The sequence below is a fragment of the Puntigrus tetrazona genome, unplaced genomic scaffold (assembly GCF_018831695.1).
Source record: "Puntigrus tetrazona isolate hp1 unplaced genomic scaffold, ASM1883169v1 S000000008, whole genome shotgun sequence".
NCBI lineage: Eukaryota > Metazoa > Chordata > Actinopteri > Cypriniformes > Cyprinidae > Puntigrus > Puntigrus tetrazona.
Window position 1 is genome coordinate 1,746,402 of NW_025047688.1, and position 13,102 is coordinate 1,759,503.

Here is a 13,102-nt window from a genome sequence, read left to right on the forward strand (position 1 = left end):
AGTGAAATGTTTGCTTGGCTTTATCGGTGTTTGTAGATGGAGTTTTTTTTCCCCTCTGGGTCATCCTGACAGACGGATGGACACTAGCTCACATAACCTCTACTGTAAGAGAAACAGGAAGAAATCCAGTGTGACAGAGATGATTATAACTATTGTGTAGGCTAGTGGTTAAAACGATTGTTCACTCAAAAACCCAAATTCATTTCTCATTTAGAAAAGAGTAGGCCTCTCTTTTGACCTGCTTATCATGTGGTGTGTAACACAGCTCTTAGTGAATAAAAAAGATCTTCTGCAAAGATTTATATCTGAAAGTGCACCGTGTGTAAAGTTATTGTCTCAATCATTGAAACGAGTCGTTTTTAAAACAAATCCTAAGCCCTTAGATGTAGACATCAACATTAGCATATTACTCACACACTCTGTCTTTTTGCTTTGGTCTGAATGAAAATGCGAATTCATTCTTAACCACTAGGTGGTGCTTTTGGGGCAGTAAAAATAGAGATTCCCTGGTAACCGGGTTATTTGATCAATAATACTGTAAAAAACAGTAATGTGAAATATTATTACAATTTAAAACTGTTTTTTAATATATTTTCAAACGTTATTTATTCCTGCTTAAGCTGAATTTTTAGCATAATTACGCCTTCAGTGTCATATGATCCTCAGAATTTTCTATTACTATTATCAATGTTCTTAACATTATCACAGTTGTGCAGGTTAATATTTTTGTAGACACGGGTTTAATTATTTTATTTATTTATTTTAATTGTTTTTTTTTTGGGGTGGGAGGGGGTATTTGATTAAGAGAATGTTTGAAATTAAACTTTATTTCACATACAATATTTACAACAGGGTAAAAGTCTCCTTTTTAAATTAAATTCTTACAGACGCCATATTTTTAAACAGTAGTGTATATATGTGATTATGTGAGTGTGTGTGTGTGTGTGTGTGTGTTTTAACCTGAGCAGGCGGTTGTTCTCCTCCTCAGCGTAAGAGTTCATCTGAACCGCTGTTTCATTGTGCTGAATGAACTTGAGCAGCTCTGCAGAATCCATCTGAGAGTCTCCATTATCATAATTCTACAAAAGACAAGTGACCAGTGATGCCGCATCAGCTACTTTGAAACTTACATATCATTCTGTCGGTTTAATCTTATCTCTGCGGTTGGTCAGGAGACTGTACTCTGCCTGATACGGCTGATTTTGACATGTTCACCAATAAACAAGAGGTAAAGGACATGATCCTGACTGAGTCAAACTTCCACCAACTGGAGGAATACTTCACTTAAAATGACTATTTTGCTTTCATGAATTCACCCTTGTGCTGTTACAAACCTAAAAAAAAGACTTTTCTGTCAAGGGGACAAAAGCTGATTTCCGCTGTTTTGTCAATTGAACAAATTCAACATTTGACATTTTTTTGTGTGTTGACAGACGTTATACAGAATTTACTTTCTGGGTGAATCTCTAATTGTGTTAAAAACATCTAATGGGTAAGATGATTCGACCAGCATATGGATTATTGGTCAGGTGATAGTGTCGGGTCAGATGTATGGATCGTGCTGACAGCTGTACAGGCTTGTTCTCCAGCTGAGTGCAAAGGTGAGCTAATATCAAAACCGACTGATTCATCAAAAAAGCCTGAATAGCCGCTATGCAGACAGAAGTCGTTTTAGGTGTATTTTACACGCCTTGGGAGGCTGTCAGAGAAATGATGTGGCGCGACCTGAAGGCACTTTGAAGAGCGGCAGGAGGGCGCAGAGATTGCCCGGTGGAGGCTAATACACACAAAGCCCTGACGACGAAGGGACCGAACCAAACGGCTGCTTTTGTGCTGCCAAAATGTCATTCGTTTCACTGAAATGCACTTCACTTCAGTGTGCACAACACTTGCAGATATCTGGATACCAAAATGTTCAGATATCACGTCCGGCTTCTGACGAGATGCTAATAATTCTGCAAATGTTGGGCTTTTTTTATAAGCATTGTAAAAATGTAAAGACGAGACACCTAGATGAGTAGGGTAAAAAAAAAGTAAGGATAAGAAATTAACTAATAAACAACCATATTTCACTAGTTTAGGATTGCAGGCATGAATGGCAAAGAAAATGCAAATAAGTCATCCAACTGTCTAATTAAACATGCACTCATTTGCATAATGTTCAAGTCAGATAAAAAAAAACAAAAAAACATTTGCACCATGTTTTTAGGAATAAAAATCGGTCACACTTTATATTCAGTAGTCTTACGTCAAAAAATAAGTACAACATACTTATTCATATTGTATTGCAAAACACGTTTGCTGCTACTGAGGTGGGATCCGAGTAAGATTAGGGACTGGTTTGGTGGTATGGGTAGGTTAAGGATGGGTTATGGTATAAAGGATGGGTCAACAGCGTGATTATAAATGCAAGTAAAAAATGTATTACAGATGTATTTTTACAAATACGAGTACAATGTAAAAACATATATGTACACATTAAGTGCATTGTATGAAGTTATTAATTTAAATGTAAGTTAATAGTAGTTAATGCCGCCTAATATAAAGTGGGACCAAGCTCTACAAATGAAAATAGATAAATGTAATAAACAATAAATGTTTTCAATGTTAAACAACACGCTTAAAATCTCGAAACTGTGCAGTGCGTGAGAAACCTATGTTGTTTTCTGTAGCTTCAAATACTTCTCTATACAAAGTATTTCTGGTTTAATGTTGTAACGACTGTCTGCACACACCTTGAAGTACTTGAGGAGGATGTCGGTGAAGTTGGAGCCCTTCGCGAACCAGCCATCTGGAACGACCTCGGTCTGCAGCCAGTCGATCACGCGTCTGCGCAGCTCATTACGGTCGGCAACGTAACACACCACTTCACACGACAAGAGGACAAGAGTTAGAAAGAAATACAGACACACGAGGCGACACATATCAGTCATTCTAATGGATGGGTCAGATTTAGTTCATCCTCTTAGGATCCAGCAGCTCATTTCTGTCCTCACCAGAGAACATTTGATTAATGACATCCATCTCGAAGACGACTTCTTAGAAACGCCGGCTTCCTATCCTTGCTGGTTTCTGCCATGTCTAATATCATAAATGTCTAAACTAAATTTGAACTAAAACGATTTTAAGAGAAAAAGTAAAGTAATGGTAATTCTCGGCCAGGACCTTATCTGCAAAAAAAGTCCTGTACGTTCAAAATACAAGCACAATATAAATCTGCTCCATGTCGTCTTAAAATTGGTTTGATGGATTAACTAACATTAACCAATCAGGCCTTATTGAAAATTGCTACAAACAAATATTTCTGCGTATGAATTCTGCTTAATAAGCTACTTACATTCAGAATAATTACATTTTGGTTTAAACGCCTATAAAGTATAAGCAACTATCATGATATGTACGTATACGAGTGTGCATGCAACGTATAAAGATCTTAACAGATGTTTGTTTCGATATCAGTTTACATATCATCTAACAATTAGTTAAAATCACTTGGTGAATTAATAGCGTCCTCGTTTTCCCAATAACCTGAGGTCCTCTATAGAGAGCATACAATAAACTCACGCTCCACATATTAAAACCACATAAAACTGCGAACGCTAAAGAGGTCGAGTGCATTTTCTCCATCTAAACAGTGCACAAATAATTCCACTCAGAGAGTCGGAGAGGTTATGTCTGCTCTCAGTATCTACGAGCCTGTAATAAGTTGGTAATTAATGGTAATCTGTGCAGATAAGTAGAGTCATCCTCCGGCTTGGCTCTGAGCCCTCGGTCATAATACAACTCACCTGGGCTGGCCGCGGCTTTCTCCTGCTTCTTCTCTGTAGGAGACAAGATAAACAAGATAACTTCACAATCTGCATGCAGTTACAGCTGAATCTCCCCTCGGTTATCGCTCGAGCAGCTGCTTGCATCAAACACAGATAAGAGGTTACAGCGTCACCTCAAACATGTCGTAATGCAAGAATATGAGGCTCAGAATAACATGATATCAGAATGAGACCTGGATTTCACCGCACGTCCAACGTCCAATGAGCCAACGCTCTCTGCTGAGACGGTAATAAGTCTAAGAGGTCGACTGATGAGTACAGGGGCAAGAACTAGAGAGAACGTCCTGTTCCAGTCAGATAAACGGATCCCGATGGATCGCAGCAGGTGGATGGGTCTACATGAATTAATACACGATGTTCCTTTCTTTTATCTAGAAACGTGTGACGAAGCTTATGCTCTATCAGACAGTCGTAACGATGCCAGCTTTGCCTCATAGAAACACATGGCACTTTTAAAACATGTCCAAACATTTTAAACTGTAATATATGACAATATCACAGTTTCTATTCTACTTTTGATTAGTGAAGTAAAACATGTAAAAATTTGAATGTTCTTCAACTACAGTAGTGTGTATACACGACAATCATAATGTAATAAAAAATTGCAATTGATGCATTTAGACCAATAAATGATAAGGATGTGAATATTTCCCACAACCTTGCTTTGAAACCATGAGCATTTCCAGACTTTATAAAGGGCTCTCTATTAAGAATGCATGTAAATATATACATAACTACAGACTGACTTTAATATTGTGATGTTCATAGTACTTTGTTGGTTCTTAGGTTAAATTATGGTGCACCGCTTTATTTTATGATATTTATGCAATCAGTTTTTTTTAATTATGCGCACCGCTGGTTTTGTTTACTGATCGATCATATCTATGCATGTAAACAACCGGCTCTAAAATATCACCAGAGATATTAATCACTGCTGCGAATACAAAAAGTTCATATTGTATGTGCTGACAAGTTAAGATCAGACAAATCCTAGATTAGAGTTTACTGTTAAACGTTTGCACATGTAATAATTTTCACAGCAAGCAGAAAGGGATTTCCAGTCTAAATTAGCAATTGATCCACGCACCTTTGCAGTGTCCGTCGTGGGCTACCTGGATCTTGAGTCCGGTGAGGCAGGCGTCGCGGTGCATCTCGCAGTGATTGCGGTAGGTTTTTCCATTGCTGCCACACACCGAGCGCTTGTGAGGCTTGCATTCCTGCAGGAGAACACGAAATACTGTTAACAACACAACAGCTTCAGCTATTTCATATCAACTGCCACATCAAAATCTGAAAAGGTATGTATGTTGTATTTAGGCTGGTGCTGTAATCTAGCTGGATGCTGACATTAAGCCTGTTATACAATAAAAGCATGCGGACAATAGGGTGAATATTTTTGCTGTGTAATCTGCTGGTATATACTTCACATGTGACCCCAGTCACACACACACACACACACACACACACACACACACACACACACACACGGTTAAGAACAACTTTGACTTAAAGTCTAAGAATAAGCCTAATAATAAAGCCTCTGCAACAGAGATTAACTTAATATCTATTATAATGGTGGAAAAACATCAGGAAAGGGAAAAGTTTCTAATGGTGAGAAGCTGATGGTGAAAGAAGTGCACAATCTTAACAGTACAGTACTTTAAAGAAAAGCTGTAAGTGTGAACATGAACGTTTAACTGTACTTTAAAGTTGTACTTTTTTTTAAAATATTTTAAATCATCGCTTAGTAATCTTTCTGGCGTGTTGATGAACATACTGAAACAGGTACTTTGATTATAATTTTACTGGAGAATGTTAATTGCTATTATATTTAAAGTGAACATATTTAAATGTACTACACTGCAACTGCATCATTAAAAATGTGTCAATTCAAATATTTGATTTTTTAATAATTTAACACATAACATGCAAGAAATGGGATAAAATCATATTGTAGTATGCTTTAACCATATTTCAGAGGCAATAGAGGAAATACATGTAAAAATGTCCTGCTAACAGCAAAAAGCACTCTTATGTTAAACTTGTTGTATTTAATATAGATTTAAATTATAATGCATTTCAATTTATTTGCAGTTAACATGCAATTAAATGTCTGTTAATGTTACATGCAGTTTGTGCTTCAGTATATATATTTTTAATTATGCTAATTCCACTAAAATGTACTTCTTTTCAGAGTATTCAGTGTCTCCCAGTCACAGAAAATTAAACGTGGGATTTTTAAAGCCCTGAAAAGTCAGGACACAGAACTTACTTAAAGTCGTTCGACTTTCCCTCATCAATAAACTTTACTCAGCATTAAATATTTTATCAGCTAGAAATTGCTTTATAGCAAGTGCATTGACTGCGATCTCTCTAAAGTGTTTAAAATCCCTCCTCCGGTCATCCAAAGGAATAAAAGTCAAAGAGGTTCGCTGGTCAAAAGCCCGCGTAATTCTTCAAGAGGGTTTTCACGAGTTTCTTTGAAAAGATGCCTTACCTCAATGCACATGCAGCTGGGCTCTCCTTTCTCATTCACGGCGCACTCTCTCCCAGCACCGCAGAACACATTAGCGCACACCTTTGATTTGCTCTGAGCCTCCTGCTGAAAAACAATCAAATAAAAAAAACCCATCATAAATAAAAACACCATAAATAAAGCACAAACAGCTTCGAGCTCTAATTAGGCACCTTGTAGAAATAAAACAGGTTTGTGCGCATACAGATTCTCTCCACCAGACGGCGCCTGCTGTAAACTTAATATGAATATTTCGGGGCCTCTAATGTCATACAAACTACCCGTACCGTTCACTTCTTCTTTGTAAAGGATGTTTTTGTGGTTTTGCGTCTCACGACACCAGCCACAGAACTGAAAACCTCTCGAAACGGAAACCAGCACCATTCTCGCAGCGCAAGCTCACTTTTACCACAAACACACAGCGTTTCTCGGTGTCTGGGGACAAAAGATTGATAACTATCTCCAAAAAGATGGCCGAACTCTCTCCACTCCAAACACTCCTGAGAGTCTCCCGCCACCGGTTTCCCTGACAACCAGCGCTTCTCCTTGAAAACTAGGACAACCACAGATTTGGAAACGGCGACCTCTCATGCTAGAACAAATGTGTGTCCCACAAGGTGCAAACGCACAGGCTACCTAATAAACGGTGACGGCGGGGCCTAAGGAGCCGCAGCTAATGAAATCACACGACTTAATGGCAAAATAAATGCAGGTGCAATCCGTTACAGTTACTAAAAGAGAGGAAAAGTTACAGTTAGACCACTTCTGAAAATGCTCATGATCACAAAGGGGTTGCATCTGAATAATTTCACACAGAGGCCGGCCACAAATGAATTTTTTTCTTCAGATCGCAAGGACTGCTCTGAATATCTATGCAAAGATTTTACAGCATCGTAGCTATTAAACTATATGTTATGATTTTATATCTTAACCTCAAAAGGATCTTTAACGAAAAATAGGTGCAAAACTCGGTGTCTGCGCTTTAAATTTAATTAGTATAATCTTTAGTATAAAGTGATGAAGTGCCTGCTTTACATGTTTGAAGATAATTAACAGTTTAGGAAAATGTGGAAAAGTAGAAACTTAAATTCAGGAAAGTAATGTATTTAGTTACATATTAAAGTGATTAAAACAGTTAGACATCTTATTAGCTACATTTTAAATGAGAACACTTGTGATCTGTAACACTGCAGAAATCAATTTATTAGCAGTTTATTTCTAAATATCACCATTTTACTACTACTAAAAAAAGCCTTTTTAAAAATCTTGCTATGTCCAGATTTTTAAATCATAAAGTATGACTGAAGGCAATCCAAAGGGATTTCCAGTCTTCGACCAGCAGGTGGAGCTCTGCTATCAGGTTTATTGATTACAGCACAATTAATGGGCCGTTCGCACAGGACGGGGTCTTTTGTTGAACTACACTGAACACAATGAAATGGGGCAAGGATCTCAACGTGCTTCGAAAATGTTTAACTTGATATGCATCTAAAAAAAACAAAATGCCTTCTGTATGAACGCCACTGAAAGTGTTCAAGTGCATTTTTAAAATAGACATCTGACATCCCACATTAGACATCTTCTGTGTTTGTGCATTGTTCTCTTTCTCTTTACACTCTTCTGTCCTACTGAACTTTCTCTCCGGTCACCTCTGAAATGTTTGATGCATGTGCAAGGTCACTGATTCTGCCTCCAATCCCCTCGTCTTTCCTCTTTCTCTGCTTGTTTTTCCTTTGTGTTCCAGCTACAGGACCCCAGTCTCCACAGCACAGCAAAGTCATGTGAATACAGCGCTAGCCAATCACGTGCTGCCAAGTTGTGCCTGGAGTAACGATTTAGGAGTTTCCTGAAATACCCCTCCTGCTTTCCAAAACCTCCCTAGCGTCCAACTATAATCAAATGCAGTCTCTCTCTCTCTCTCTGTGTGTGTGTGTGTGTGTGTGTGTGTGTGTATGAAGGGTGTCGTCACATCAGAAATCTTGCCTGTTCTTTCCTTTCCCATGAACTGTGATTGCTGGTTCCACCCTGACTATAACTCCAATACACACACTCACACACACATTTACACACACACACACACTCACGGACGGACCCTTCCCCCTTCCAGCTCATGCATGAGTCATACAATGTAAGCAAACTTTCCAGAAGGAGATTTTCTAGGTTCATGTGGGCAGTTTCAGAGGAATACGGTCAGAGTCGGTATAAAACAGATCAACGATCATTGCTAATCACAATCGGCTGCGTATGAGGTCATCAGAGGACTTTCAGACACAGCTCTGGCATATTAAAAGTTTATGGGATATTCATCGGAGAGAGTTTTGTCCCGACAATAGAGGTAGATACTGTAGCGGACCAGCGGTAACAGAGGTACATTAAAGGAGAGAGAACAAACCAAGCCTCATGCATAAATGAATCTCCTTCTCTACAGGGAAGCCATGCTGACATTTAAACGAATGAACGTTGTGGCGTGCTTTAGCTAAATCAAATCAAAAAGCAGATATGTTTCCATGACAACCAGGCAGGAGGGCTCGAAAAAGAGCCGTAAAATTTGCTGTAGGACAGAGTCAATGAGAGACGGGGTACAGGATGCCAGCAGCTGAACTATGACCTCCAAAATAAAATTGCGAGCATGATGATGGACGACCAACTTCTGAAAGCTGTTTCCTTCATCGATAGTATTTGCTTTTGTAAATATAATCATTGCACAACAAAAAAATGGCTAAAATGGTGTGAAACTGTGCTAAGAAGACTTTTCAGAGAACAACCACATCCATTTACATTTTAGAGTCAGTAAGATTGATTTAGAATGCGTTAAATTGACAATAAAGACATTTATAATATTAGGCAACATCGCTGTTTTCAATATTGATAATAATAAGAAATATTTCCGTGCAATAGTTCAGTATATTAGAAACATTTCTGACTAGAGTGATGATGGGGAAAATGAAACTTTGCATCATAATAATTAAATATTTTAAATACAATGATCTTTAGATTTTTTTTACTGTATTTTTGATCAAATAAGTGCAGCTTTGGTGAGCATGAAAGATTTTTTAAAAAGTCTAAACCTCACTAAACTGTAGTAGATTCATGCCAATAATTATTTTTTTACATTTAATTAATAAAACAATTAAAAGAAAAAGCAAGAAAACTAAACTTAATGAACTTGAATGGAAATGACCCGTTTTTCTTCCCCTCCCCCCTCAAATAAATGTACCTTTTTTAAGGGATGTTAAGGATTTTTACAGTCATTTTTTTGCAGTGTAAATGCGGTCAAGCTCAGGTGCTAAGGAGTTGCGGTTTCAGATCAGTAGATCAGTGGGAAAAGAGTCTTTTCCCTTAAGCACATCTGAACAGTGTTGCTGTTGTTTATCCAGAGGGCTGTTCTGGCAGACCGAGGGGCCGCTGTGATCGCCGAGCATAGAGGAGAGGGGAAAGACAGAGAGCAAACATTCCTGGTGCAGAAGAGTCGAGGAATGCGCGGTTGTGTCTGACTCACGAATCATGAGCGCGTAGAAATGTGACCTTCCGCTCAACTGGATCCCATTTAATACAGCTTTAACACACATGCTAATGCGGTGCTATATGACAAACGAGTGTGTCGGCGGAGGTCACGCTGCCGTAGTGAGAGTTAAAATGCAAATCAGTTCTCATTCATATTAAAAAATATAAAATCAATCTCCTCACTCAGCGTTAATAATGACACGAATTACTCTGCTGCACTTTGACCTAGTAGTGTACGGATTGGTTTCAACATCGGTAGAGACTTTAGAAGAAATAATCAGCTACTGTATATAAAGCGTGTATTTAGATGCAACCGTATAAATACTAGAGTATTACATCAGCCTGACAACTAGAAATACTCAGAGCAGCGTTGGTCAGTGGCTGTTAACCAAATGCTTGCAGTGGTAATGTGAGTTTAATATAGTGCAAAACTGTCATGTGGGTTTGCGCCTCAGGCAAGGAAGAGGCGACTTAGTCGGTTGAAGCAGCTCAGAGCACGAGCATGTGTCTGAAACGGTGTTCACAGTGTCACAGCGCAATCCGTTTAAATGACTGCAGTGTATAACAGCGTGTAAGGCGGCCATTGTATCGGTAACCGTATTGATAGGTGCTTCTCACTTGCATGTTATTGAGCTACGCCTCTCCGTTCAAAGTCTGTGCTGCTAATGTTGCCTAAAGTTGCAAACTCTCGTTGAAAACGAATGACTGTATGCGTGAATACCCTTTAAGGCAGGAGTCCGTTCCGAGCGAAGTTTAGCCCCAACTCTAATCAAACACACCTGAAGCATCTAATCAGGGTCTTGCTTGAAACTTTCAGGCGGGTGTGTTGAGGCACGTTGGAGCTAAACTCTACAGGACCAGCATAAATGACCCCTGCTTCAAGGTGGAGTTCACTCACCTAAGTGCTTCCATAATGGATTTTTGCAAATGAGCTTTCATGCAGCATGTAATACAGCTTTAAGTGAATGAGAACGTCCTGTGAAGTTTTAACTCTGAAAGTTATGAACTCATGAAGTTATTGTCTCTCAATAGAAAGTGGACTCTGAATCGTTGAAACGAGACATTAACTAAAAGAATCCCAGGCTGTTTCATGTTGAGGTCAACGTGAAACATTAGCATACTTCCTGCCCACTTGTCGGTCTTTTTGGGATCATTGAGAAAGTAAGGTGAAAATAAATGCATATTATATGAAAGTGTTTTGACCTTGCATGCATGCCAACCTGTTGCTGGGGACTCCCAAAACCAAAATATGAACCTTTCATAAGCAATGATAGTACTTCGTGTTATTCCAAAACTTTCTTCTGTGGAACTTTTGAACTTTTGAAAAATGTTGGTAACTAAACAGTGACCTCCATATGGACAAAAAACACAGTGGAAGTCAATGGAAACTGACACAGTTTGCTTTCTTTAAAGAGACCATGACCTGAGAAATCAAAGTTCCCTTAAACTCTTGATATATAAGAGATAAATACATAAATAAATAATTTCATTAGTCTAAAAAGCCAATCTGCCAAAAAGACATCTTGAGGAATGTTCTACTTTATGATGTAATAGTGTAGATAAGCACCGCCTCCAAAGGAGAAGATCAACGCCTGCTTCTACATCGCTGCCTGTTTAGCCCCGCCCACAGTAGGTAAATGAAATCAAGCGATACACTTCATTTCATGAACTTTATTTTTTAATGATGATCCAGTCCTCGTCAGTAAGAACTCAGTCCTTTGTTCGCTTCATTTTACCGCGAATTCGTTTACAAATTAGGCACAAATTGAAAAAGGATATTCAGGAAGACTGAAACTAAGTTTTAACAAACTTATCACGTGTTTTAATCGAATATCAGCAAAATGTAAACGCAATCTATCCATTGTGTCTGTATTATAAGTCGACATCACACAAAACACACAAAATCTCTCTTTCAAAACTGTCAGAAGACAGGAGGAGAACGTCAGACTGTGGATCACGCTTATCACATCTTAATGCCAAAAGTGAAATAAATAATTAAAATAAATTAAGCAGCCTAAAAGACAATGCTGCGCTGACTTTATTGAATCAAAAACTGGACAGAAAATAGACTGTAACCATTTTGATAACATTGTAAGTGGGCCTCAGAAAACAGTACAAAAAATGTTTGTACAGGTTTAGGAAAACGTAAGGTAAATAATATATATCCTTTTCTGGGAGAACTATCCTTTGGGATGATGAGTGGCAGAGAGCAGCTGAAATCTCTCTGGACCGGACGACAGCTGTTCATCACCACAGTGGGACGCTGGAACTAACAAACACACCGAACTAAAAGGTCAGATTGTACAGATGTACTGTGTTAGATCGTCAATTTTTAATCATTTAAAGATTGAATTATTAATTAAAATGACCAATTTAGGCCACAGCAAGCTGTTGACAATCGGTTAAGTATACCTGACGTTTGTTTGAACGCATCTGTAAGGATAGTGTGGAGAAGGCATATTCAATACATAATAGAAATGTGCAAGAGACAAGAAAGATGGAAAGTGTTGAGGACAGCTAGAGGGAAAAGACCCAGTATCTTGGGAAGGAAGAGAGCTCCAATTAAATAGCAATGTCTGAGAGGAAGAGTTTTCAGCTACACACTTCCCCCTCATAAGATTCTGCATTTGTAACCTTTTCTTTTTGAAGTGCAAATATAAAAATACAATACATCTCGCGTGTGCATGCTATACTGTTCAAAATGTCTATTCGCACTAAAGCTGTGCCTTTTTAATCACAGAGTAAAAATAGTTATTGTGAAAAAGTATTGCAATTTGACATAACTGTTTTCCCTTTGAATATATCTGAAAATGTTGTTTATTCCTGTGATTCAAAGCTGAATTTTCAGCATCCTTACTCCAATCATCAGTGTCAAATAATTCCTCAACTAAGAAATCAACTTATATGCTGTTTTGCTGCTCAAGAAACATTTCTTATCATTATTAATGACGAATACAGTTGTATTTTTTTATCCATTTACCAAAATACTTTTACAGCACCTTAATATGTGACCTATACAACTCTAAAATATGGATACTGAATTTTAAGTTGGTTCCCTACATTCCAAAGAGAATTTTTAAAGCAGGAACATATAAAGCTTTCAAGACTTCCTGAGTTCTGAGGTTTATGAAGTGATGGTATCTGCCTCTGCAGAAGCTGTAACTCACAGAAACTTCATTTTTAATAGCTGAATTCCTGATGTAGTACTACACTACCCAAATTCCTGAAGTGAGATCCACCAATCAAAAATTCA

The 13,102-nt window shown here is 38.2% G+C and overlaps 1 protein-coding gene across 2 annotated transcripts in view; it reads right to left on the reverse strand.

The window, feature by feature from the left end:
* The window catches only part of fstl1b (follistatin-like 1b), a 35,209-nt gene that overhangs the window by 4,925 nt on the left and 17,182 nt on the right, over nt 1-13,102 (reverse strand). The window contains exons 3-7 of one of the 2 annotated variants that reach the window (XM_043229623.1): nt 6,328-6,429; nt 4,918-5,047; nt 3,789-3,821; nt 2,736-2,866; nt 961-1,079 (exon numbers count right to left, since the gene is read on the reverse strand). In XM_043229623.1, the coding sequence (XP_043085558.1) occupies nt 961-1,079; nt 2,736-2,866; nt 3,789-3,821; nt 4,918-5,047; nt 6,328-6,429 (515 nt within the window). Of the gene's footprint in view, nt 1-960; nt 1,080-2,735; nt 2,867-3,788; nt 3,822-4,917; nt 5,048-6,327; nt 6,433-13,102 lie in introns of both variants that reach the window. The other variant, XM_043229622.1, reaches the window with a different exon arrangement.